The 27,266-nt window shown below is 40.2% G+C and overlaps 3 protein-coding genes across 6 annotated transcripts in view; 2 read left to right on the top strand and 1 right to left on the bottom strand.

Annotated features, from left to right (window-relative positions):
• Nucleotides 1–566: 566 nt before the first annotated feature.
• Nucleotides 567–12,494, top strand: LOC139664602 (6-phosphofructo-2-kinase/fructose-2,6-bisphosphatase 2-like). 2 transcript variants are annotated; one of them, XM_071543493.1, is made up of 16 exons: nucleotides 567–673; nucleotides 1,310–1,490; nucleotides 3,703–3,828; nucleotides 4,321–4,417; nucleotides 4,690–4,756; nucleotides 4,870–4,944; nucleotides 5,070–5,126; nucleotides 5,247–5,371; nucleotides 6,285–6,492; nucleotides 7,243–7,389; nucleotides 7,492–7,596; nucleotides 8,269–8,398; nucleotides 8,976–9,038; nucleotides 9,141–9,205; nucleotides 10,149–10,349; nucleotides 10,930–12,494. In XM_071543493.1, exons 2-16 carry the CDS (start codon nucleotides 1,415–1,417, stop codon nucleotides 10,981–10,983), a joined length of 1,596 nt encoding a protein of 531 aa, XP_071399594.1. In that variant the 5' UTR covers nucleotides 567–673; nucleotides 1,310–1,414; the 3' UTR covers nucleotides 10,984–12,494. The 2 variants fall into 2 exon arrangements, with proteins under 2 accessions (XP_071399594.1, XP_071399595.1); XM_071543494.1 differs by having other exon boundaries at nucleotides 585–673; nucleotides 1,313–1,490.
• Nucleotides 12,495–14,666: 2,172 nt separating this feature from the next.
• On the top strand, nucleotides 14,667–22,751 carry LOC139664601 (complement receptor type 2-like). The gene is made up of 14 exons (XM_071543492.1): nucleotides 14,667–14,764; nucleotides 14,863–15,060; nucleotides 17,230–17,329; nucleotides 17,416–17,489; nucleotides 18,549–18,761; nucleotides 18,926–19,114; nucleotides 19,839–20,009; nucleotides 20,228–20,428; nucleotides 20,681–20,872; nucleotides 21,481–21,577; nucleotides 21,696–21,769; nucleotides 21,870–22,049; nucleotides 22,156–22,332; nucleotides 22,466–22,751. Exons 1-14 carry the CDS (start codon nucleotides 14,704–14,706, stop codon nucleotides 22,489–22,491), a joined length of 1,953 nt encoding a protein of 650 aa, XP_071399593.1. The 5' UTR covers nucleotides 14,667–14,703; the 3' UTR covers nucleotides 22,492–22,751.
• Nucleotides 22,752–24,253: 1,502 nt separating this feature from the next.
• scube3 (signal peptide, CUB domain, EGF-like 3) overlaps nucleotides 24,254–27,266 on the bottom strand; it is a 62,379-nt gene continuing 59,366 nt past the window's right edge. For all 3 annotated transcript variants that reach the window (XM_071543488.1, XM_071543490.1, XM_071543491.1), the window contains 4 exons: nucleotides 27,025–27,222; nucleotides 26,318–26,470; nucleotides 26,150–26,229; nucleotides 24,254–25,562 (listed from right to left, as the gene is read on the bottom strand). In XM_071543488.1, coding sequence (XP_071399589.1) covers nucleotides 25,410–25,562; nucleotides 26,150–26,229; nucleotides 26,318–26,470; nucleotides 27,025–27,222 — 584 coding nt within the window. In that variant the 3' untranslated portion in view covers nucleotides 24,254–25,409. The remainder of the gene's footprint in view (nucleotides 25,563–26,149; nucleotides 26,230–26,317; nucleotides 26,471–27,024; nucleotides 27,223–27,266) is intronic.

Genomic DNA, 27,266 nt, shown 5'->3' with positions numbered 1-27,266 from the left:
AAAAGTGTCATAAAAATATATATTTTGCATCCCATATTACATGTGGGATGTAACTACGGCTGTAAAATAGATTAAAATGATTTTTTTCCCCCCTTTACAAATATCACAGCAAACTGAATGAACTATATTATCAGAATATAGTAATATCATGTGTGATTTCAACTATAAAGCCTGATAAAGTCTATTGAGTACCACAGACTCATTTTAAGTCACAATAGGAATCATGTGTGATTTCAACTTTAAAGCCTGATAAAGTCACCATAACCTCACTATTGAGTACCACAGACTCATTTTAAGTCACACTAGGAATATTATAGTGATTTTCTGTTAGGATTGTGCATTGATAGCCCATGCTGTTACCAAAATATAGTTTTAATTGGTATTTTCATTTTCATTTACTTTAATATATATTTTATTTTTGCTTTAGTAGGCCTTTTGCGAAAAAAAAAAAAAAAAAAAGTAAAAAAAAAAAAAGTTTTATTTTGAAATATTTTGCCGGAAGTACTATTTGTTATTCCGCTAGCTTGACACTGCTGAGCTTCCTGCAGCAGACGCCGGGGAGGAGCTAAAACAACCGTGAAGAAGAGACGTCTCCTCCGGCCGCGAAAGCCAGCGGATAGCATTGTCTGAAAGAAAAAAAAAACGAATTGCACCGGCACCTGCTGTCGTTTTGGTGAGTTAATGCATTTTGGTTTAGCATCCTTACGCTGCAGCCACGTCCTTTCTCATCGAGACAAGAGGAATTTCCCGTTTTAGGAGAAAAGAGAGAAGTGGTGAACAAAATGTGATAGTTGCTCTGCAGGCCAGGAGTCTGGGTCGCTCTGTGTGACAGGATGACACGGAGTGGCACAAGTTCTGCTCCATTAGAACAGATGCATGTGATGTGAGAATAACATTTACAAGCGATAGTGGCCGAAAGGTGATAATGGAAACTAGATTAACAGATTCTACACCATTAGTTTGCCATTTTGACCTAGTTTGCTTGCACCCGGACGAAAAATCAATAGTCCTCTAATACTCCTATAGGGACTTAAAGTGTGTTTATGGTACTGTGAGTTTACAGTGGTCTTATAACATTTCCTGGTACTTTGATTTCTTATGTGGTATCACTATAATTTTCCTATTTGTCTAGTGTTCTTATATTTGATCCTGCATTGAATGTGAGCATGAGTCGGCATCCTGCTGCACACACACACACCCACCCACCCACACACACACACACACACACACACACACACACACCGTCTGCCTGCAGCCTGCTGTATTATCAGGCCGTGTCTGATGTGATACAGCAGAGTCATGTCTTTAGCAGAGAGATGCTGCTGACCTCAGCCTGCCGTTGACCCGAGCTCGTCGTCCCCCGGCCGGCCGTGACAGGACAGCAGGACAGCAGGAGCACCGGGAGCCGGTCATCATGGCCCTCAGCCAGCACCGGACCACTGCAGCCTCAGACGGCCCCGCTGAGGCGAAGAGGACCGAGAAGAAATGCTGTAAGTGTTGTGTGTTTGTTTCTCCTCTGTGCTCTGCTCTGCCCTTCAGGTGAAATGTTAACTCACTGTCTGAGCTCTTAACCTCTTCTTCATTAATTATTGATCTTCTGCACCCTAACCATTGCATTATTTAACAGAATGCAATGAATTTGGGCTATCAGTCTTGAAAGGCCTCTTTTAATCACATGTTTTACTCTATTGGCTTTAAATAAAGAAAGGGCAAGATAAGTTTCCAGCAGGCACTGATTGAGCAACGTCCTCCTTTTGATGCAACATAACACAAAGGCGTGTCCTTGGTCACCGGTCTGCAATCTTGTGTATTGTGTACCTTGTGTGTGGGTGTGTATGTGGAGGCAGGTCCTATACACACAGTTTGGAGGATATAATGACTCAGCATTCAGTGTGAGCCAGTGGGCTCAGTTTAACTTTAACTTGACAGTCTAGTTAGAGCTGTGGTCATCAGCCTTTTTGTCTTGTGACTCCTTAAAACAAGGCGATGCCTGCTCACAACCTCCGTCACAGGTGTGCAGACGCAGAGTGGTGAACAGTTCAGCCAAAGAATGACTTTCCCTTCTCAGGTTGTTTGATTAATTCTGCCCAACAAAGTTAAAGGGCATTAACTGTGTAAACATTACTACATTTATCTTCATCTACATCTTCATCTCCTGTCTTGACAAACATATTCTTGGCACTGAAGTGGATAATTTTGTTTAATAGCACCTATGGGTCTAATTTTTGTTAAAATGAAACTTGAACTTGAGTCATACCTTTTGACCTTTGGAAAACACAAGAAATAGTTACTGCTATTTAGAGCAGAATTATCAGAAGAGGCCTAAACTACTCAGTATATCACAAGAAAAAAGCAAAAATTTTAGACAAAACAGAAAAAATAGACATGATAATAAATTTGGACAGTAGAAATGTTTTTTTCCTATCCTATAAATCATCTTGCGACCCTCCAAAAATGATCTCAGGACCCCGACCTCCAGGTTGAGAAGAACCAGTGACTTAGAGCAGTGGTTCTCAACGTGGGGTCCGGGGACCACCAGGGGTCCTTGAGGGGTTCCAGAGGGTCCCCAGCAAATTGATGAATTGTTAAACTTCATCATTATTTCATTCACAAGAAGTTAAAACAATTAGAGAATGCAGAAGAATGACTGTTAGTTTCACTGTTATCTCTCTACCTACAATACAGGTAGTCTTGGAATTCTGGACAAAATCATATCTAGCAATAAAAATATTCTCAGATTTGGGTCCGAGAGACAAAATCTCATCAAATGGGGGTCTGTGGCCCTAATGAGGACTAAATTAGGGTCCTTGATATGAAAAAGGTTGAGAATCACTGACTTAGAGGGATCTTGAATCAGGAATGTGAGGTGGATCCAAAACAATGCCGTACAAATATTTGTACAGGAAAGTATTCCTGCCTGTTGGCTCTCCAGGTTGCAGCCATCTGTATGTAGAATGTGAAGTCAAGCCGGGTCTTGCCAGGAGCTTCATAATGATGGATTTGTTTGCCCTGAACTGAGGACGGCCTTCTGTGGACACTGAAAGAAAAAAAAATTCCAGTTATATTTTCCATTCCACGTTCGAGCCGACAAGGTTACAGCGGATTAGCAAACCTGGTTGCTAAGCAGCAGGTCTCTGAGAAACATTAACCAGCAGTGAGGAGGTGCGGATGGTATGATGGAAATGTCAAACTAAACTTTAACCAGCTTCTAGGTTGATGCTGCATACGTGACAATAGATTATTCCACAACCCTGCCTCTTGATGTGAGTGTGTGTGTGTGTGTGTGTGTGTGTGTGTCTATGTGACCAATTGTCCTCCATAGAAAGAAAAAGAAAAAATGTCCTCCAAAGTGAAGGCATTTTACCAGCCTCTTTATTACAAATGTGCCATTTTAGTGTCAGGTATAGAATTCATCGTATTGTGTTACATCACCACACGGCCACATGGTGGGAAAATAACAGGTGATTGTAATAAATGAACAGGTGATTACAATCAGATGACAAACACAGCCAATGAGCTTTGTGTATTGTAAAGCAGCATATTGGTAGGAAATGGATGTGACATCATGGGAATACTGTGAATTGGGATTTAGGGGTCGAGTGAGGGGCGTTTGGGGAGTGGATGCAGGTCATAAAATGTCCTTGTAAATATAATAATCTAAATGCGTGTTTGTGTTGTTCGTGTTCAAATGTTGATCTGCAGCTTGGGCCTCCTACATGACCAACTCTCCAACTGTGATTGTGATGATCGGCTTGCCTGCCAGGGGGAAAACCTACATGTCCAAGAAGCTGACACGCTACCTCAACTGGATCGGAGTGCCAACCAAGGGTCAGCACAGAGGCAACACATGCACATTTTACCTTTTGATCTGTTCCTGGAAGATAAACGCATAAAACACACATTTAAGATTGAATTCAGTCCCTCCGTGAGCCCTGTAAAATATTAAATGATAGTAGAATTAGAAGAGAAAGTATTTTCCTTTTTTTGGAATCTCGTGGGGCAGTCCAATGTATTAAAAGCAGAGGTGAACCTGCAGGTAACTTGAAACAAAAATGGGTCGACGCCTTACTCATCCATGAGTAGTGGAAATGTTATGCTTCAGGCAACGGTGTGTTAATTTCTAATTAGATGTCACCGCCAACTATCACAAGGCTCCATTTTAATAGCTGTAGGTTAATGTTGTATTCACTTAAACAGAATGCGGGAGAACCGGTTCAGGCTGACACACTTCAGATAAAGGTCACTGACTCGACTGTAGCAGCACATACAGTCATTCCTTTCATTGCCTCACGCTGACTGTTTCCCTTTGTTCTCTTGCAGTATTTAACCTTGGGGTTTATAGGAGAGAAGCGGTGAAGTCATACAAGTCCTATGACTTCTTCAGGCATGACAATAAGGAAGCCATGAAAATTAGAAAGTGAGTGCTCCTCTCTATATTAATCTCCTGTGGCAAAATCTGTATGACTTGGCGGGCCCAATAAAAACCTGGTGATATTTACAAAGCACACAGCTAGATCCAGACAAACCACGCAGCCTGATAAGGTTTCATATAGCGAGTCAACTGCCACCTTTTGCTCGTATGGCATTTGTTTAGCAAATGTTTAGCAACAGTAGGCTATATTTCATCACAGTACAGTATTTCATTTGAATAGCTGCAATACTTTTCCTTCCCTGCCTGTGTTTCTGCAGACAGTGTGCTCTGGTGGCGCTGCAGGATGTCAAGGCCTATCTGAATGAGGAGGGAGGCCAGATCGCTGTAAGGACACACTACATATTTAACAGCACCTCTGTGTGTGTGTGTGTGTGTGCTCTGTTAACAAATAACAAGTGTGATTTGATTCGGTCTGAATCTCCCATGTTGTCTCTCAGGTTTTTGACGCCACCAACACCACCAGAGAAAGGAGGGAGCTCATCCTTAATTTTGCAGTGGATAATGCTTATAAGGTTAGAAATGGAGTGAGGATTTTCATGTAATTGTCATATAATTTTAGCTAAATCAATGTCATGATGGAGTATATTTTCGCAAAAATTGGTGATCTAATTAAGAATGTCTTTTTATTTTTTTGCAGGTGTTTTTTGTAGAGTCAGTATGTGACGATCCAGATGTCATTGCTGCAAATATCCTGGTAAATGAAGCGTAATGGCTTGCCAGCTTAATTATGAGCACACTGTGGTCCTCACACTGGTGGAAGTGCACTCCGTGACGCTGTAGTGAATCTTCTCCACCTTTCCTCTCTTTTGCAAAGGATGTGAAGGTGTCCAGCCCAGATTACCCAGAGAGAGACAGAGAGAGTGTCATGGAGGATTTTCTGAAGAGAATAGAATGTTATAAAGTGACGTACCAACCTCTAGATCCAGACGAGCATGACAAGTAAGAGACTGTTTCTTTAATGACAGAACCAGTATTCTTTGAATCCTACGTTTTTTGCCTTGATAGGATTTAATACTTCTAACCGTTGTTCACACCCATGAAAATCACAGCTTTTGATGAAAATGCCTTGCTCAGCCTCTGTGGTTTGACTTTTTCCAAGAAATGGTTTCACTCCTCAACGGACGCAAGGGACAAATAGATATTAACCAATCCAATACTAATCAAAGCAAGAATCTTATGGGCTTCGCTGTCAGAACACTGGTGTCGTTCTTTAAAGGTTGTTAAACCCCCATATTTCTTGGCAGTTCATCCACAAGAACATGCACTTCCAGGATTTGCCCAGCAGGTGGAAACAGGAGATAATTTCAAGTACAGATGTTTATTGTCAGCTATTTCCTGAAATCTGATCTGCAGAGCTGATATTCAGTAAATCCAATGTGGGAGTGAATAAAAAAAACACTAAGAATTTATCTGCTTTCCCGAAATCTAAGTCATGCAGTGCTGGGAAAAACTCTAACTTTTTAAACAGTTGACTCAGCTGCAGATAGTTGATTTGGTTTCTTTATCAAATAATTCATAACAGTTACAGGCTTTGAATAAATATAGTAACACTAATAGGCCTACCCGAAATCTGTATACTTTACTTTGGATCTGGGCCAGTAGAGAAGAAGAATAGTTGTTCATCATCTTAGTGACCTCTATTCAGGCCTTGTTACTGTTTTGAGCTGGATCTCTGTAAGCTGCTGATACAGAATGTCCTCAAGCATTTGATATGGGGAATGTCAAGATTTTTAAACCATACTAAACAGTACAAGATATCCCTTTCCTACCTTAGAGTAATTTTTGAGTAACTTTCAGATAATGACGTTGAGATATACTATCAACTGACTTTCTGTTGCCCTCTGACCCACAGGAACCTGTCCTTCATCCAGGTCATCAACGTTGGCCGTCGTTTCTTGGTCAACAGGGTGCAGGACTACATCCAGAGCAAGATCGTCTACTACCTCATGAACATCCACGTACACTCCCACTCCATCTATCTGTGTCGGCACGGAGAGAGCCATCACAATGTCGAGGGTCGCATCGGGGGAGACGCTGAACTGTCTGACAGAGGGAAGCAGGTGGCTTAACACTTCATCCTCACTCTTGTATTTTTAGTCTTTGCGAGGACAGGAACACCACCAGAAAGTCTCAAATAATAGCCTGTCAATATGGCAAATAAAATACACTACCAGTCAAAAGTTTGGACACACCTGATTGAATGTACTCTGTTTTTCATTATCTTAACTGGTGAAGTTGATGCCTACGTATGAATTTCTTTCCAAAGCCTTTGCCTTTCCATCAAGGCAAAGGGCGGCTACTTTAAAGAATCTAAAATATAAGATAGTTTTAATTTTTTAAACACTTTTTTTGGTCACTGCATAATTCCATTTGTGTTATTTCATAGTTTTGATGACTTTACTATTATCCTAAAATGTGAAAAATAGTAAGAAAAATGTGGTGTGTCCAAACTTTTGTCTGGTAGTGTAGACATGATGCAAGTGGCACATCTTCCAACAGCATAGCAAAAAGAAGCTTTTACATTTGAAATTATTTTACAAGTAATAAACTATCCAAAACAAAATGAAGGAAATGCAGCCGAAGTTTTCTGGCATAGATTCAGACAGAGAAACAAGGGCTTCAACAAAAGCCTGTCTGTAAAAGGCATCAGACACTTTCTGTTGTTGAAAAAATAAATGCCTGGGCCATTACTGGAAGAATTATTTCAGTTCAACCACTGTCTAGGCTATTACTTCACTTTCAGTATTTATGTGTTACTCATTGTAAGACTCTTCACGCTCCAAAAGTCTCTTATATATCGTCTTTGTCAGTTTGCAGCGGCGCTGAAGGGTTTTGCGGAGGAGCACCGTCTGTCAGACCTGAAAGTTTGGACCAGTCAGCTGAGACGCACCATTCAGACAGCAGAGGAGCTGGGAGTTCCCTACGAACAGTGGAAGATCCTTAATGAAATAGATGCTGTATGTCCTCTGCTGTATCTCAGGAACAACACACACACACACACACACAGGGCACATTACAGGTTTTGAGTGTTTTTGTTCTTATTTTTTTTGTCATTTCAGGGTGTGTGTGAAGAGATGACATATAAGATGATAGAGGAGACATACCCAGAGGAATTTGCCATGAGGGACCAGGACAAGTACCACTACCGCTACCCAGGTGGAGAGGTAAAAGGTCTCTCTTTCCTCCAAAGCAGAGATAAGGACTCAAATCACATGACTTGGACTTGAGTCAGACTCGAGTCACAATTTGAATAGCTTGAGACTTGACTTGATGCATGAAGAGAAGACTTGAGACTTGACTTGACTCTGATGACTACAAAAGGTTTCCAAAAGATCTTGTGTTTGTGCAAATGACTTTGTATGGAATGATTGAATTTATTTTATATATGTTAAAGTTGAAAACTGATTATAGAAATCAAACTCATGATGAACTTTTTATCCTATTAAAACCATATTGGATTGAAAAGTCCTAGATATTTTGTTTTCTTTAAGATATTAAATTGATACTGGACTCTTGATTTTGTTCTGACTTGACTTGGTGTTCTTCATTTAGACTTGAGACTTGTGCCTCAAGACTTAAAACTGACTTGGGACTCGAGCAAAGTTGACTCAGTCACACCTCTGCTCCGAAGTGAAAAGGTGTTTGTTTTATGTGTTTTCCGACTTATGTATTTGACTTTGTTGGGTCTGTGTTGTGTTTTTAGGCTTTATACCGTGCTGTTTTTTTGTATTTGCTTTGCTGCCAAAAAGATTTCCCCTTGAGGGCAATTGAATTGAACTGAATTGAACCCCACTCTGGACCATGTGACTCAGTGTGTACCTCTCCTCTCTCTGTAGTCCTACCAGGACCTGGTTCAGCGGCTGGAGCCAGTTATCATGGAGCTGGAGAGACAGGGCAACGTGCTAGTCATCTGTCATCAGGCTGTTATGCGCTGTTTGCTTGCGTATTTCCTGGACAAGAGCGCAGGTTAATTCACAAACAGAAACACTCACATGCCAAGAAAAACACTTACACATTATGACAGACATGTGCCATTCCGAGTGTGTGAATGACAAGTTTGTGCCTGCACTCGTTTCACACTAAAAAACATGTATAAACAAATGTAGAAGTAGAAACAAAGTGACAAAAATATATAGATCCTGAATAATGACTGGGTGGTTAGAGTGGAAAATGTTCCTCAAAGTCGAAGCTTAAAATAAACATGGCTAGACACGTTTTTCCTCAGTCAAGAAAGGAAGTGGGCTCTGGTACGTCATAGCTTTTAAAGGCAAAACCACAGTCTGAAGACTTTGCCTACTGTTACCCACCATTAAATGGGTGCACCTCAGACCGGCAGTGTATCCCACTGCATCCTCAATGTTGGGAAAAGAAGTGTTGCAGTCAACACATCAGATACCTGATAATGAATATACTATACCATACGCTTTACAGCTGCTGTATGCACTGTCTTGGGATGACACACAGACAACATGAGTGGATTTCTTTAGGAAACTTACTACTGTACAGTACGACTCACAAGTAATTGTTATTTCTGTTGCCACAGATGACCTGCCCTACTTGAAGTGCCCCCTGCACACTGTCCTCAAACTTACCCCTGTGGCTTATGGTAAGCCATAGAAATGCCATGTTCATGAGTCAAATACATATTTTATTCCTTCGTCCTCCTCCATCTTGAATTGTGACTCTTTTCCATCTCTCCCTCTGCCAGGCTGTAAAGTGGACATGTTTGACTTGAAGGTGGAGGCTGTCAACACTCACAGGGACAGGCCATTAGTAAGTTTGTGACCGTGTGATGTACTTACTGTTTTCCGTTTTCTCTGAAGTTGTCATTGTCCAGCCTGTCCAAGGAAACTTTGCCGTGTTCGTCCATATGTGAACTCTAAGTGAGTCAGTGAATGCAGCCAGTGACTCGAAGGGACGCTCCTGAAGGGTCAGTTCAGCCACCGCTGTTTGAGCGGCTGACCAGCAGAGCCTGACCGCACATACTGATCTGACCAGGTCTAATTAGAAGCCTTCAAATCAAAAAGGCACATTGCTGTTGCCTGTTGCTGCTTTTTAGCCGCTGGACAGCCAGACTTCTCTCAAAACTTCTAGACTTGTCTTCCTTTTACGTCGATGGCTGTGCAATTAAGCAGCATTCATCACAGAGAACATTTTGCGTGGGATTGAAGGCTGGCACAATCTCCTTTTTAGAAATGAGACAAGCAACTCCTTAATTCACTCAGCCATCTGTGTGCACTGTTATATTATTCTGTAAAATATTATAATTAATATTTCAGTTCACAGAGGACTTTAAGCTGAATATAAAAAGTAAATGCCAGGGAATGTTATTGGTGCATGGAAAAAAGAAGAAAAGAAAATAAGTTGATGTTTTGTCCAGCGATGTCTTGTGGCGCCTGTTGTCTATCTATCAGTTCCCTATCTGTTCCCTGTTTGTACTGTTTGTCCTGATTAATGCCTAGTGTGTTCACCACATGTCCTAGACAGTGTGGGTGGAAACGCATAAACACGTTTTACTGAGAAGCCTTTTGTTAATTGGGATGAGAATGTGTGTGGTGAGACCAACCATGACAATGCCTTTAAATTTACGATTGTTTGTGCCAGTAGTTTTCTTTCTGTGTAAATACACACATATGCACTCTCACTGTCACAGAGATACACGGACGAACACGTATTAATTCCCACGCACCTTTTCTGTCCCCTCTTCACTAACCAGGATCAAGTCCGACCAGATGCTGTGCCGACGACCTTCCTGCGACGGAACAGCTTCACTCCGCTGTCCAGTCAAGACCAGGTTAAACGGCCTCGTCTCTACAGCGTGGGAAACCCTCCACAGACCCGCATGTCCCAAGCCCCCTCTCTACCCAGCATGCAGTTCTCTGAGGCGTCTGAGGGGGCAGAGTTCCTGCAAAGCCAGGTCAGTGTTGTGTATGCTTTGTTTCCAGAAAAAAGCAGTGTTAAAAATAAAAGCTCCAAAGCCCTTTTCCATGAAAAAAAAAGAAAAATAATGAAAATCTGAAAAAGGAGAAGCAATAAAATATAATAATGGACACAAAACTGTTCGAAAGCAATTCCATACAAATCGGTATGAGTAAGTTCGTAAAAGTGAAGTTTGAAAGTGGAATTCAAAGAAGATATTGGTTTAGTTAACAAATTCTCTTCATACATGTTACTCCAGAGATTAGGGCCCTGATGCAATAAGTCAGTGACGTTCTGCTTTCAGTCCAGATTTTTGGGACCAAAAAAGGACTAGATCTCGTGGTTTTCTCCCTGCCTATGATGTTGCTCACAAATTGACTGTTACTGAATCTAAAGTGCTTCTAAAAGTAGAAAGGGACAAAGAGGAGGAATGTTTCAGTTTGGCCAGTGACTGCACACATCTCAATATTTGCACAAGACTGCCAGTCAAAACAAATTCTTCCTTCCCTGTCTAGTTTCATTTAATATCTTTGATAAAGCTATTTCCTCTCTGTCTCCCACTCCTGTGTGTCCCATAGGACTCCCTGAACGGTTTCAGTCCAGCAGAGGCAGACGACTGCGTCCGTAGTTAAAGGGGTGTTAGAAGATAAATGTTTACGCTCCTCTTATCTCTCATCTGGAACATCTGTATTGTCCATTTCCAGTCCCTCGTCCCCCTGTCCTAGCTGTCTCTCCCCGGCCTCAGATGGCGCGATCACCAATGCTCAGGACCAGCGATGTGAAATTCAGCCAGCTTCATCCATTAGATTAATAAGCACTGTATGAAACACCACATTCTTTCCACAGATAACTCCTGAATGTGGTATTTGTAGGGTCCTGTATGTGTTCTCTCTTTGGTTTTTATTGTTGTCAGTTAGATTTTGTGTGTGTATGCATGAACTCAATGCCTTTGCACAACAGTCTTCAATCAATATTGAATTTGCTTCAAACTAAAATCTGGGTTTTTGAAAAGATCAGTTTGGTATGGGGGGAATCAATGATTCAGTCCATATTTGGAATGTAAAGATTTGTAATAAGATGACTAGGAAAACCCATCCAGTAGTTATTAGCACACTCCACATACTGTACTATTATATACTGTGTTAGTTGTAGAACATGTTGATTGTAAATTGTATACCTCATAATGAAAGATACTGCCTTCAGTTTAGTATAAGGGAGTGCCTCTCTTGAAGGAAACCATGGGCAGCCTAAGTCCCCAAATTGCTTCTTTGAGTAACAGATTTATACATTCCCAATACACTTGCATACATTATCCGGTGGACTGATGAGATGAAAATGGTAATAATAATAATAATGATATGAATAATAACAATAATAATAATAATGATAATGATAATAATAATAACAATAATGATTTTAATTTGAAGTGTAATAAATTGTAACTCAATTCGCAATTTAGATTCCCAGTGGATCACCTTCTCATGAATGTGAGCAGACAAAAGCTGTAAAAACGCAGTGAATGTTTGTTCCAGTGCTATAAAAATGTAGCAGCTACATCTATACTTGCCTCAGTGACAAATTTTCCATTTTTTCTTCTCAATGATGCCTATCTGTATATTTTGACTTCTGCTGTAATAACGTAACTGTATTCAACATCACAAGGTGTGATGATTTTAATGCTGATGACATTTAACCTGGACAAGAATAACGTAGATTTATATTTCGCACACAATCAAAATGATTGAGTATTTAACAGCATTGAATATTTTGTACATGTTTTGAGTTGTTTTTAATGGATTATAGTTTCCTCAGAAGAAAAGGCTAAGCAGTCATGGGTCCTTCTGACGCAGTAAAGATATGTAACCTTGATAATCTCCACCCATCTTGATAACATTCATTCCACATGTCTTAAGTTTTTTTGTTTCTTCTTGATGAGTGATGTTAAAATCAGCGATTTTGAGAAGTGCCTTTATTTTAAGAAATATAAGGCTGTGACAATAGCAACCAAGAGTATTAAAATATTTTGGCATATACAGGGTATGAGCTGAACTGAATGATTGGCAATACATTTGGATGTCTTAACAAAGCTTTAATATTATTGCACACTGTACTGTACATGGTTCAATAAAAATTTAAATTTTGAGGTGTTTTTATAATGTGTTATTTCTCTATTTCTCAGAGTGTTAAGATTGTTTTGACTGTAGAGTAGGCTTTGGTGTGGTGTGGCAGTCGTGTGGCCAAACAATTTGCGCACATTGGGAGTAGTCTTCCTGTTTGCCAAACTCCAGATCCCTCAGACCGAGGCCAAGAGGGCACGCCACACACACACGTGAAGAACAGCCACACACTGGAAAGTTGTGAAGTAGGAGTTATTATTATTGCTATGCTAACTGAATTATATTTATAAAATGATGTAACATGCTTTTAGTGAAGTCTGTAAACACACTTTTATTTATAAGTTGCACAGTGAGTCATCAGTGAAGTGGAAGAGTGCAGGGTCAAATAATCAGTTTGATTTCTGAGAATTTAATGGGAAAGTCGTGTTGACATCAAAAATGGTCCTTGGTTGAGTGGACTCAGATAAAAAGCTTTGATTAATTCCCCTCCTGATAACAGACAGTAAAATAACAAATGCAGATAATTTAAAAGGGAGTGATGTACAAATGTGTGTCATTGTTACTTGGTGAAAAATGTTTTAGAATAAAAGCTGCATAGAAATCGAACCATTTTATGTAATTATGCACTGCAGAAAACAATGCTTTGGCTGTCATTCACAGAGATAGTTATATAAAGAGCTCAGTACACAATTCTATGGTATCTCATTTAATTCCATCTAACTCTGACACATGGTGGAGGTGGTTTCACTCCACACCCTAATGATGTAGCAGTCCTGTCTGAGGCAATTAAAGCCAAATGTCAACCACAGACCTCAAGTGATGCATGCCTTCCTGGCCTGATAAGCACTTGGATTTAGTGTTGAAACTTCTGGGATGCAGTCATGAATGCCACCACACCCTCTAAAGGTGTCATGGTGTGATTCAAAACCATGTTTGGTAAAATATAATTTATATAAAACTGATTATGATCATGAGACTCTACACGCTACATCCTCCTTCAAGCCTCAACTGCTGCTTCTCGCATTAGACTGATTCTGAATGGGTTTTGTGGCACCATCTTATGGATACCATAGTGTTCGATTAGTCTCCCAAATCACCATTCGATCCTTTTTGTTGTGCATCTGCCCCAGGTATTACCTACCTAGTCAAGAATTTTCCTAGTTATACTGGGAAAAAAATACAAAAAGTTTCTCAGTGTGCAACTATTGAAGATAGACAAGAGACTGTGCAAATTGTGTGAAAATGCAAATTTACCATTAAATTTCAGTTCAAATGTATCTACACTTCGTAGCCCTTGGAGGCCTGGGGCCACAGGTATGGTATCAATTCAGCTAAGTTTGTTATTAAAAATAACAAATTAACTAGACCTAATGATATGATTACCATTCTTATATTTTAGGCACATGATAAGGTATCCTATTACTACTTTGCTAGTGACTCCTAAGGACTTTTTCTAATGGGAACGTTGATGTAAAATCTGTGACAGAGCAAAATAAGACTAGAGCTGCAACGATTAATCGATTAATCAATTAGTTGTCAACTATTAAATTAATCGCCAACTATTTTGATAATCGATTAATCGGTTTGAGTAACTTTTTAAGAAAATTCAGTCAAAATTATCTGATTCCAGCTTCTTAAATGTGAATATTTTCTGGTTTCTTTACTCCTCTATGACAGTAAACTGAATATCTTTGGGTTGTAGACAAAACAAGACATTTGAGGACGTCATCTTGGGCTTTGGGAAACACTGACCGATATTTTTCACAATTTTCTGACATTTTATAGACCAAACAACTAATCGATTAATCGAGAAAATAATCGAGAGATTAATCGACAAAGAAAATAATCGTTAGTTGCAGCCCTAGATAAGACTTTCCAAGTGGGCATTTCTTACACTGATCACCCTAAGATAAAACAGGCATATAATAATCAGTCCGAAGGGTATTTTTACAGAAGTATTTCCCTTGTGCAGGATGTTCAACCTCGGCACCCTAGTATTATTGCAACAGTCCCCGTTTACAGATTTGCGCCATTGTCTCGGTCAGAGTCTGTGCACGCCACTGCTTGTATCTTGTTTCCATGCCATGGCCCTGTCTTGATGATTTTATTTCAATCAGCTGGTCTCTTGGGCTGCTCCCGTTTTGCCACCCCTCCTCTATAAAGTGCTTCACCCATGCCTCCTGCGGGCATTTGCAATCTCCCTTTGAGGATTTGTTTACGCACAGATTTACACTGATGACAAACATGATGAATGGATGGAATATCGTGTTTTTATTGTTTGCCTTGCATGCTTCAGGTAAATGAAAAATCAACATCTCGCACTTGTGACTGCTTTGATACTTTAACTAACGATAATTACTTTATCTAATGATAATTACTGATTTTCCAAAATAGCCCAAGTGTCAAGGGAATGCGCCAGGCCATCGGCATATATGTACACCCAACTGGACAATAAATACACGGCGAGACAGAAGTTCAGCCACGGAGAAAAGGTTTACTATGACTGCGCCGAGGGCTTCACTGCATCCAGAGGCAGCCGCGCTGTGCAGTGTGTCAATGGCATATGGACAACTTTGACACTGAAATGCGGAAGTAAGTACTACGCATAATATTACCCGGTCCAGGATTAAAAAGGGCGAAATATTGTGAAGATAAGTAAATCTTCTCTCAAAAGTTAGAGCGTCTAGGAGGGAAGGAGAGAGTCTCAAAGTTACTCCAAGTACAAACAGTGAATGGGTGTTACAGCAGCATCTGGAGCCCCCTAGCGGCCATGTTGGAAGACAACTGCCTTATCTGACCTGGTGCTGCAACCACACTAAGCTGTTGTTGTGACAGTGTGGTTGACTGTTCCAGTAAAACGGAGGTGGTGGGGGGATAAATCATTGTGTAGACTTCCAAATATCAAGGAGAAACAACAAAACAACTATCAGAAAAAAGAAAACAAAAACTGGCCCACAATCTGTCGTAAAGACGTCAAGGCAGACCGCAATCAAGGTCTGCTCAGAGCATTCCATATCTGGTGGCGGGTTATTTAAAAAAAAAAAAAAAAAAGACTTGCTAGGCTATACCAAGTTGGGGGTCAAAAAGAAATCTTACTAAACTTTAGAGAAAGAAATGTCAATATTTGCGAGCATGCACAACAACAGTGCATAGCAAAACAAAAGAAGTGTCATTGTTTACACAGCTGTAAATCAATTAAATTAGCTAGGTCACTTAGCCTTACATTTTTGTAAGACAGCAAGGTTTTATTTGCGTGAAAGGCAAACTTAAATGGGTAGAAAATCACTTGTTTATTTTTAATATACACTGCAGGTCTTCCGTTATAACTTTCAGTGGCCTTCCAACATGGCGTCCAGTGTGGTTGCTAGGTTGCTAGGGTATTTATAAAGCTTCTGCAGGGAGCCTGTTGTACTGTGTGATGGGGTGAACAGAAACGGTTCAGTCAGTACTGGTGAACACAAAAACTCTTTTAGATAATTTATAAATTGGAAAATATGTCTTCCTCCCCAAGAATCAATGGAGCTGTTGTATGATAGTCTCTCTTCTCTTCTGGGGTTCCTCGGTGGTGGAATGAGTAAACTCCATTCAATCCGAGTCCCTCTCAATCTTTAAGTAAAGGCTAAAGACTCAGTTCTTTAGCGAACACCTTCTCACCTGATGGACTATAATTGCTTAGTGTGTAAGTGTCTGCCAAATGGGAAATTGTAACAGTCTTGTTTTTTTTTCTTGCTTTAAGGCTTGCTCATCTTTGGCAGCAGAAACCAAGTAAATGCATAGTAATAGTTCTGGGGAGTTGATTTTTAGTGAATTTTCCTTATGTCCTATAGTGAGTCGTAGAGCCCCACAATGACAGTCCATATTTAGTCTGTTGATCCTACTGAGGGATTTGCACATCCAGTAATACATAATACATTCTTTTTTTTATTTATTAAATGGGCTGCAACCAAATATTGAACAACACATGGCAAATGGAAAATTTAAAGATGTAGTAGAAACAGAACAGCAACTTGTTACTTGGAAAGACTGCCATATGTAAAGCCCATTTAATAACCTTTATTTGTATAGCACCTTTCATACACAACATGCAGCTCAAAGTGCTTTACATCAATAGAACACAGATGAAAAGATAAAATTCATATAAAAGAACAAGCAAAATGCACTGCATTAAAAGAATCAAACCAAGTAAAATAGAAAGATAAAAGAACACAACAAATACTCACACTTTTAGATGCACATTGTGAGTGAACCCGTGTTTTTCTGTAATTTTCTTTCCCCTGTCCTTCCTGATTCTATCTGTGTACAGTAAAATACAAACGAGTACCGACAATGAGTCGAGACCAAGGCTAGTTTGAACCCAATATGAGACTGTACTCAAATAATGGAAAACCTTTTGTGATTACTGGGATCAGTAATCACAGGGTCGGTTACAGAACGGCACTCAGAGCTGATAGGGGTTCAGTGTCTTGCTCAAGGACACTTCAGCAGGGCAGACACTTGCTGTTATGGGTGTTTGAACCTGGGCCTTCCAGCAGAAGTACAGTCTCCCTGTAAATTTCGTAATTGACACATTTTCATAATGACTCCCCTCAGGTCCCTCTGGCAAAACCCACTAAGGTTGGCAAATAGGCTTTGCAGCAGCCTCTGTGGGTTGTTTTGCAACTCTGTGTAAAATAAAGACTTCTCTGTCTTTTACTTGGCAAGGCACATTTCACTCATGATTCCTGCCCTGATTTGGCCATGTACTCCCTCTCTTTTCAATAGAGAAATCATGTGGAAATGCTGGGGATCTACTCAATGGGCAGTTAATATACGAGGGGAACTCGGTCCTCGGGGACAAAGTTTATGCAGTATGCAACGACGGGTAAGTTGTGTCTGAGGAGGTAATCTAAAACTTGTCAGAATAACTAAATTCTAAATTTGTGTATGACTTTATCTTTGTGTTTGCAGATACACTCTGAAAGGAACAAAGTATATGATATGCAAAAGCTCTGGCTGGACTGGTGAATTCCCCTTGTGTGAAGGTGGGCAGCAGTTCCCCTGGCATACCATTAACACTGGCTTATTATCTTTAACCCAGAATTATTGTTTACTCCCTATGGTTGGCAGTACATGTGAGGGGTAATTTCAGTGGGCGGTATTCTGTTTCTTCAAGGGTGAGTAGGTAAATACCACTTGAACTTAACACAGCGTGAAGGTGAAAGATGAGCGTACTTGGCAAAACAAGTTGCAGTAAATGTTTTTGTTTTCTACTATCGGTAAAATATTTTACAGTCCTAATAAAAAAAACTAATCAAATTGACTTGTAAAGTGCATTTAACAAAACTAGTTTGTTACAAGGTGCAAAAAGACAAATTTAATCTAACAAGAAAAAAAAAACAATACAACTTTAATGTATGAGGACAAAGATTGCCTGTGCTGACTCACATGGTGATGTTTTGCAGATGCAATGAAGCAGTTTAATTTTCAATATTGATAGTGTAATAAATCTGGATAATTTGCCTCTGTCAAAGCCCCTGTCTGACGAGGCATTACCCTTCTGCTTGTACTGTACATCTCTCCAAGAAGTTGACAGAAGTGGCAGAAGTTCTCAGGTGTTGTGGATTTGGGGGAATTTTAATGAAAAGTTTGTCTGACAGCAGGCTCATACCATTTCTTGATACTTTGACAGTGTAATACGCCCACAAAGTACATCCAGTCTGTCGGCCTATCCAGGATTAGCCAACCCCATAATATACACAATCTAATGTATTAAGTGGCATATTCCTTAGTTCGTTAAGGTCTGCCGCTGTATAACAGACGAGCACAGGCTTGACTGGGTGCAGTCCTGCTGTAGAGACCCGCACATGGTCGCAGTCAGTGGCAGGCAGTCATTACTAAAGAATGGTAATGATGCAGTAAACAAAGGTAATTTGCCTTAGCATTGGGCATGAATGTTTTTGATTCTGGTGTTTTTGAAGAATGATAAGCCACTTTATCCCATAAATCATGCAAACTTCAAATAATAGCAGCACATGAAAACATCCAATACATTAAGTTATTTATAGATTATATGATGTCCTAACTGCTCTTTATACAAACAGAGGGTGGTGCAGTGGCTGCTGCAGAAGCCACCTGCTCCAACCCTGCAGTGGCTAATGGAGTGAAGAGTAGTGGGGATGCTGCAGTGCACCAGGTGGGAGACTCGGTGACTTTCACCTGCAACCAGGGTTTCCAGCTGGATGGATCGCAGCAGGTCACCTGTGACCCTGGTGGCCAGTGGCAGCCTCAGCTCCCTCTGTGTTTGCCCTCTAATGGTGAGGTCGAGCATGACGACTGCTCCTATCATGCTGCATATGAACAGGTCTAGGATTAAATTTAGTGTTGAGGCTATGAAATGCACAGGATATTTGAAAAATAAAATAATAAAGGAATGTGCATCAAACTCTAACATTGCCTTTTCTGTGTCTTTCGCCAACAGACATCACATGTGATAATCCCAAGGCAGGTCCTCGAAATAAATTGACAGTGATCAATGGATTAAAATCCGTTTATAAGCACGGAGACTCTCTGTCCTTCTCCTGTAACCAGCCTTACAGGCTGAATGGATCAGCCACCACTACATGTGGGCTTAATGGAAAATGGACCCCACCTCTTCCAAAGTGCACATGTGAGTGAGTGTATGTGTGTGATTTGTCTTTTTGTTTGTCTTTGTCATGTGGAGTTGTAGATTACCATCTTTTGGATCATAAACATTTCTCATTTCAGGGTTATTGTATGTCTCTAAAGTGCTTAATTTCCTTTTCCATCTTCTTGATTGGCTTGCCATGATTATATTTTATGGTCTTATTACAGTATTGAAGACGCTACATATTTGCTGATGTTACTGTGACATTACTGAGTACTTTCAAAAAATGACTTATTACAAATATTGGCCCAAGTGATCTGCTTAACTTTTGCATTTGGTCCAATTTGAGATTTCCAAGCTTGTTTTCCTGTAGAAAATCATTTTGTAGACTATTAAATTGGGTGTTAGAAGCAGACAGAAGGGGAATAATGTAATAAAACTGATGGAGAGCAGCTCACAAGGGTGACAGAATATTATCAGAGATTGATAAAATTCTACCCTGTTTACCCTTTTTAAACAAGGAAAGAACTGTATTGTTTTCCATCACTGAGGTATTTGGTCACTATTTTTCCTCACCATCTACTCATACTAACATCAAAGTAAAAATGACAAAAAGTCTGTCAGTGAATTTAAAAATGCATATCCCTTTCATTATGCAAATACAATTAAGCAAATTAATGCTGGGTTGTACAATGTAAAGCCATACAATACATTCATTTTCATCTACTGGGTTGTAGTGAGTGTTTTTATTCTTTATCTCTTGTAGGGCCCAAGTGCCCAGAGCTGAAGATAGCTCATGGCGCACTTTCAAACAAGCACAGTAGGATTAACTCGGTCGTTATTGTGAGATGCCTCAGGGGATACCGCCAAGAAGGCCCCAGCAGGGTCGTCTGTTCAAAGGATGGGAAGTGGACTGCGATTCCTGAATGTGTATCGGGTAAGAATTTTTAAGTTTTGGGGTCATTTGTGTATGACATCTGCATTTCACTTCTGTACACTTAAATGGACTTCAAATTTGTAGCCATTTATAAATTTTAATTTGCTTTACTTGCCTTTTTAACTGAAGTAAATCTTGTCTGTGAGCATGTCTGCAAACGGCATCCATAGTTTTTGAAAAATGTGTTGTAGTCACTAATGTCATTTTGATCTCTGCAGAGAAAAGGGCAGAAACCACCTGCTCCAACCCTGCAGTGGCTAATGGAGTGAAGAGCAGTGGAGATGCTGCAGTGCACCGGGTGGGGCAGACTGTGACTTTCACCTGCAACCAGGGTTTCCAGCTGGATGGGTCCCAGCAGGTCACCTGTGGCCCTGGTGGCCAGTGGCAGCCTCAGCTCCCTCGGTGTCTGCCCTCTAGTGGTAAGTCACCTGACAATGAAGGAGAGTTCATTTTTCCAACTCAATTCTTCGCTTGTGTTTTGGCAATATGGCAAATTCCAGTCAGTTCAGATAAGAGTAGTGCGGGGGGTGGGAGAGTAAAGGGTTAGTATATCTAAACTGACACTTGCCTCTATGTAAAAGGTAATTTGACATGTTGGATTATGGAATAGGGCTTCGTTTGGAGGTCAGACTTCAAATGACAAATGGTTAAAATGCCAATCTGTTTACTAGGTACATGTGGTGTGCCAGTAACCATCAACAAATCCAACGCCCACCTCGCTGACAGCTACATTACAATGACATCTTTCTCGTCTGGGGACCAAGTCCGTTACATGTGTGAAGTTGGATACACTCAAGTAGGGGGCAGCAGGTACCGCAGGTGTGACAATGGACAATGGACACCGTTGCTGATGAGATGTGAACGTAAGAACTTTAACAATGCTTTATTTGAACAGCAGCATCGTTAGAAGTGCTGATGACCTAATGATTTTAGGTCTGAGATCTTTGAATTCTATAGTGAATGTCATGCATCTGCAGAAAGTTAAGTGTGTTAATCATAGCAATATTACCAGAGAGGACATCTTGTTGTGATTAGTGTAGTGTGACAGTGATGTAGAATCGCCATAGTATAGTGTGACAGTGATGTAGAATCACCATAGTAACCATAATCAAAGTTATGGCTTTTTAAGGTATCATGGCGCTTTTTACACACTTAACTGACATGTGTACTGTCATGTTTTCTTCAATGCAATGCACATAAATGCATATTAAAAATATTTTTTTTACTTTGTGTCAGAATGTCCAGTAAACCTCTGTTTGAGCTTGGCTGGATCTACCCTGTCAGACACGTGCTGAACATTATGCTTTGTAACCAGTCCATCATGGTTATATTGAGTGTTGAATATCTATGGATTAAAATGTTTTCAGTCGCAGCATCCTCTTTATCTGTGGAAGGCAGCTTGATTATGCGTTTTTAGTAGTTTTGTTTACTGTTGTAAATGAAACTTTTTTTTTTTCCCCCATCCCCAAAGGGAAGTCATGCGGCTCTGCAGGAGAGATTATTAACGGAGAGTTTATGTACACTGGAGCAGAGTTTGGAGACACTGCTACGGCTCTCTGTGATGAGGGGTGAGGAAATGCTCTAAATTTCCTAATGCTGTGCTGCTTGCTTTACATATGGTTATCCTTTTGCATTAATTTATCCTGTGTGCAAATGAAAATGATTCTTTATCCACCTTGTCACCAGGTATCGGCTTGTAGGACAGGGAACCAGAACCTGTATGAGTGACGGCTGGAATGGGCGTGTTCCTACATGTGAAGGTGTGGTAGACTATCATCATAAGCAAGTGATGTCAGGTGGCTTTTTAATATTCCTTAATCCCTTTTAGTCATGCCAAAACTACCTTAATGTGTCTTCCAGTTGTACAGTGTGCTGATCCCCCTGAAGTGGCAAACTCTCAGAGAACAGGCACTCAGGACGCGCCTTACGTATACAACAGTGTGGTTGGCTATCGGTGCCGCGTGGGGACACTTATTGGACGAAGAGAGATATGGTGTACCAAGGATGGGACATGGAGCTCACCTCCTCCTGAGTGCAAAGGTCCCACATGCTATTGTTGACAGATCATTCTTTACAAAGCCTTTTCTACATTTGAAACTAGTAGAATGAAAACTGAAGGCTGCCTGATGTGAATATCTCATTACAGAAATGATATGCCCCCCTCCAAACGTGCCCAACGCCTCCTGGATGTCGAAGAGCACGCCGTATCAATATAGGGACATTGTGTCGTTCGAGTGTGGCTGGGGCTATGAGATGGTCGGCACAAGCAGTGTGACCTGTGGTGCTGATGGTGAATGGATCCCTGCTCTTCCCAAATGCAGATGTAAGTAATCAACTCTTGCTCTACGTGTGAATTGTTTTATTACATCTTCATAACACACTGGTAAAACGTTTACCTAGATTACTTCTGACAGCTGTTTAATGCAGATTATCACCTGTTTTCTTTTCTTTTTCAGCACGTCGCATGTACCGAAGGATCTAAAACATGATTATTTAGATGAGATGTGCAACTACAGTGCCCAGTCTAGGCTATTCAGACCATTCAAGTGCACAATTTCAGGAGAAAAGTGTCTGGGCTCAAGGCTGAAAAACAAATGGTCTATTTTAAGCTAAGCTAAACAATGTCTCTGCTGTCTAAAATAAATAATTGTCTTTTAAATTTGCCTTTGTTGATGCACTTCTGGATAAATTCTGTATGGCTCTAACATGCTAATGATGAAACTTGTGATATATGAAGTTGTTATACAGACATTAATAAATGTTTGAAATTAAGCTGAAGTACAGTATGTTTATTTTGATAAGTGTTTTGGGCAGTAACAAGTACAAACTTGTTTCATTCACCTCTGTACATAGTTTTTACAGTCGATAATGTTATGTGTATCATCTCTATAGACTAAAACGGTGAGTGAGCATTTCATGAACAAACAAGCTACAAGAAATTAAGAACACCAATTCCATTCATTTAAAAAGACAATACAAAATCCAGACATTTCTTTACATGAGCAATAACAATTCAAGTGCAAATATCATTATCAACTCTATGATACATCATAGCAAACTCTTGTTAAAAGGCAACAATTCAAAACAAAAACATTGATCAGGTTGCAGGAGGGAACTAATTACGGTGGGAGGGGAATGTTTGTGTTGGCAGGGTGAACACTGGGATGTTGCTCTTCACATCTAAAAGCAGATGGGAGACTAGATCTAAACAATCAGTGACTTACTGGCAGTATGACTGGATTTTTGAGAACATGAGGGGGGAAAAAAGTTGGGAGTTTTAAATTAGACATGTACTGAATTTGAAACTGATGAGGCCTTCATGGCTTGACCTTCTGTTGCCTTCTAGTTTGACAATGTGGTCAAAATCCCTTTGTCATCCTAAAACTCAGGCGCTTGCAACTAAAGGTAGTGTACGGTACACAATTTGAAATATTATTTACATAACAAGTGGGAAAAATATCCTCCCAGGGAAATTCATTAGATATTGAGCAGTGACTAATTTTAATTTTCTTTGAAGGGTTGAATATACAGGATAAGGATTAGGCTTTATCATTGTCATTAGCTCATTGACAATGCAATTGTCTGTAACAATTTGATTGCAGTGGTGGTGAGATGAACTATTTGAAGATTTGGTAGATCCTAACTTGGAGCAAAGTGGTCGATTTTGAGTACATTAATTTACCCTGTTTTGGTCACTGTGTTTTTGAAATTTACAGCAAAGAATATTTTCTAGACATGACAAATATTCAATTTTTACTACACACTGACTGACTCAAACAATGTTTTTAGTATTGCTCTGGATAAGAGAGCAGTAACACATTGAAACATAAAGCAATCCTCCTTAGTGTACATTTTCTGCCTATACTGACTGATAAATATTTGTAACTAAGAGTCGAGTCTTGACAAGGGAAGCCCTTGTGTACTGCAAAATGTAACTGCCTCGACGAGGGAGTGACATTCTTGGAGACACAAAACACATTTCACAAGCATTGTTTATGGGTCACTACAGGGTGTAACCAAAATTAAGGAGTGTTATTTTTAATTCATTGCACTTGTACTATAAAAGGAAGGATGACGGGCTCTACATCTAGTGCACAAAACAACTTGGCCTGCCCTCTTGAGCAGTCTTTGGAACAGCTGGTTTTATTGGGACAGGACAAAATCTGACTGGGGTGTTTGGAGGGGGGGCTGGGTGTCTTTGGATTAGAGATGGGTGGGAGATCCAAGGGCAGAAAGTGATTTTTGGGGTCCTGCTCAAGCAAATTGGGATTAAAGAATTCAACCCTCGTCTAATTTATTTTCATTATTTACAAGATTGAAATAAAAACATTATAAAACTGGTAGTTCACAGAGACAGGCAATGTGAGATTATCAATTTACTGTGTATAAGAAGTAGAGTTGTATTTCATATTCTGATCTTCCTTTTTCTTTTAAACTTATAGACTATTAGTGTGGTGGAAGTCAGGATACATCAGAAAGACAATATGAGATTGAAGAATTAAAGTGACCTTTTAAAAGAAGCAGCAAACATTATGTCCCTCAAAGACATTTCTCTCTCTCTCAGAGGCATGTTCCACAAAGACACTTTATCTCATTTCTGTGGCTCTCACAATTACAGGCTTGTAATTCATCTCCAAAATGTCCATCATGTTCTGGAATGATAAACTACCTTTCATTTGCTTTGTTAAGTTAACTTGGAAAAAGAATGACAGAAAATATCCGAAGAAGGCTGGAAAACACCTGTACAGTCTGGACAGAAGGAAGAAAATGTAGATTAACTGTTTTAACAGTAACACCCTAGGAAATTGCTCTAAGAGCTCAAATATAGTAAGGCTTTGAATGACCTGGAATGCAGCTGTGATGTGACATGAACAACTGCTCCTCCTGGAGGATGGCACACAGACACTGAAGATGGAGTCAAGGTTACACAACACTTACAACAGTCATACTTATGGTAGGAGTGGAGTGGGAATCGGACCGCTCATTTAAGCAAATGCAATAACTAGCTCTAGCTCAAACCACACATGACAAACATCACTCCTACTGTCTGAAATAGATGCTTCTATTGGCTTCTGTGGTTTAATCACACAGGACAATGGAAACACAAACCCACACACACTCTACATCCCCACTCGCTGCTCAAGCTAGGGACTGCAGACCTGTGTTTAAGGGAAATTGAAAAGACTTAAAACACAGATGAAGTTCAATATTTGTTAAGTCTGCATAGTGAACTGTTTGTTGTCAAAGCCCATGGAAAAGAAAAGAGAGTAAAACGTAACTATAGTTTGTTTTGTGTTTTAAGTTCTGTGAGAGTTAAGGGATGTGGCCTGTAAGGGGGGGAGGGGAGGAGGAGGAGGAGGAGGGGTCACGATCTGGTGCTTCACAGGCTGTTTGACCTTTTTACTTGTATGGTCGCAGGAAAGCGGAGACTTTGCTGCTTATGAGACGTATGAAGGAGCGGGGAAGCATCTCGTTGGACTCCCGAGTGGTGTACTTAAAGTAGTTGTTTGGGTGGGCCAGCACATCAAAGAGAGTCTTAATCAGTTTTTTATCCTGTCAGGAAGAAGAAAAAAATGGTGTAAATGCTCCATTATAAAACAGACAGTTACAGTCCTCAGCGTTGATTGGCTGAGGTACGTTTGAAGCTGTTATAAAATACACGATAAACACACACCTGCGGCCACATTACGAGTTAATAACAGCTATTAAACACACCTGCGACTGCGTTAACAGTTAATAACAGTTATTAAGCACACACCTGTGACCACATTAGCAGTTCATTTAAAAATGTGCCAACCGATTATCACCGCTCACACCGGTACTAATTTGTTTCTTTAGCTAAAAACTAAATTGCTTGGTGGAAGAATAACATTTTATTATTTCAGACTAAAAATCAAAGAATTACTGAAACTGTGTTACTGAAATTTTATAAAACCAATAAGCCATTCAATACTATGCTCGTGCCTAACAACACCACTTGGCTGTTCTAAAATCACCATAAAGCACAGTCTCTCATGGCTTATTGCTTAACTAAATCACTTCTCTCTCTCCCAAATCGTCTTTTTTATGTTCCATCAGGAAATGAAGCTTGTAACACGCTCCGTAATCACACAGCACACCAGAGGCAGAAAACCGCTAACCTTGAGGATTTCTTGATGGTTTTCCGAGGCGTACAGTCTCCCATCCCTCACTATGTCCTCGACGAGCTGTTCGTAGTCCTCTGAATTCATAAAGACACACATGCAGCATAAGACACAACACCGATTGGGTGACGACCAACCGCTGTGACTAATGGGCGAGCCACTTACCATCATAAGTGACATAGGGGATCTGAAAGCCCCGGGCGCTGTTGGCCTCGTTGGACTTGAAGTTGATCCACAGACGTCTGGAGCGAGCTGTGAAGGCAATCGGCCGCTCGTATGTCTGACACGTCTCGTAGGTGGTGATGGATGTGGCTGACCCTTCGGGGGCAGGGAAAGGACAATGTTGACTTTGTGTCTTTGACTAAGTGAATATACACTACCAGTCAAAAGTTTGGATACCGCTGACTGAATGTACTCGGGTTAGGGTTAGGGTTAGGGTTTTTCATTATCTTAAAGCCATTTTGATCTAAAGGCTTATACTTAAATGCTTGAAATGTGTCTCTTAGACAAATATAAATAGTGAAGTTGATGCCTATGTATGAATTTCTTTCCAAAGCCTTTGCCTTTCCATCAAGCGAAAGGGTGGCTAGTTTAAAGAATCTAAAATATAAGATTTTAAGATATTAGTTTAACACTTTTTTTGGTCACTGCATAATTCCATTTGTGTTATTTCATAGTTTTGATGTCTTTACTATTATTCTAAAATGTGAAAAATGGTAAAAATAAAGAAAAATGTGGCTTGTCCAAACTTTTGACTGGTAGTGTATCATTAGGAGACATTAGGGTACATTTGAATGTAGATGTCTGGTAGTTTTTTTTTAATCTATACAATTAATTCCACTGAGAGAACAACTGGAAAGACAGGCACTCACAGTTCTTCCTCATGACCAGCACGTCTCCGCACTCGTCCTCTGAGGGCAGGAAAATCTCCGGCACCACAATGAGGATCTTGCGCTTGCTGGGAGGGTTGATGTTCCAGATGCACTCCACGTTGGCGGGGTAATTACCAGGGTAGTTAGGTGACTCAATGTAACCCGTGAACTCGCCCATCTCGCCGCCGCATTCTCTGTCTAGACGCACACAAACACAATACAAATTAGATCCCAATTAACAT

This window comes from Centroberyx affinis, unplaced genomic scaffold (assembly GCF_046629955.1).
Source record: "Centroberyx affinis isolate AG114_WGS23_722 - 3 ecotype Tasmania unplaced genomic scaffold, CSIRO-AGI_Caff_v1 ptg004325l_1, whole genome shotgun sequence".
Classification (NCBI taxonomy): domain Eukaryota; kingdom Metazoa; phylum Chordata; class Actinopteri; order Beryciformes; family Berycidae; genus Centroberyx; species Centroberyx affinis.
The sequence above is the reverse complement of the archived record's forward strand: the minus strand, read 5'-3'. Positions and strand labels throughout refer to the sequence as shown.

What these genes read in the sequence shown, in the direction of transcription:
- LOC139664602 (XM_071543493.1), top strand. Translation starts at nt 1,415, where the DNA reads ATGGCCCTCAGCCAGCACCGGACCACTGCAGCCTCAGACGGCCCCGCT. An exon ending in TTTCCTGGACAAGAGCGCAG is followed by an intron (nt 8,399 to 8,975) that starts GTTAATTCACAA and finishes CTGTTGCCACAG; the next exon opens with ATGACCTGCCCTACTTGAAG. An exon ending in ACTTACCCCTGTGGCTTATG is followed by an intron (nt 9,039 to 9,140) that starts GTAAGCCATAGA and finishes TCCCTCTGCCAG; the next exon opens with GCTGTAAAGTGGACATGTTT.
- LOC139664601 (XM_071543492.1), top strand. Translation starts at nt 14,704, where the DNA reads ATGACAAACATGATGAATGGATGGAATATCGTGTTTTTATTGTTTGCC. An exon ending in TGAATTCCCCTTGTGTGAAG is followed by an intron (nt 17,490 to 18,548) that starts GTGGGCAGCAGT and finishes TTATACAAACAG; the next exon opens with AGGGTGGTGCAGTGGCTGCT. An exon ending in GATTCCTGAATGTGTATCGG is followed by an intron (nt 20,010 to 20,227) that starts GTAAGAATTTTT and finishes TGATCTCTGCAG; the next exon opens with AGAAAAGGGCAGAAACCACC.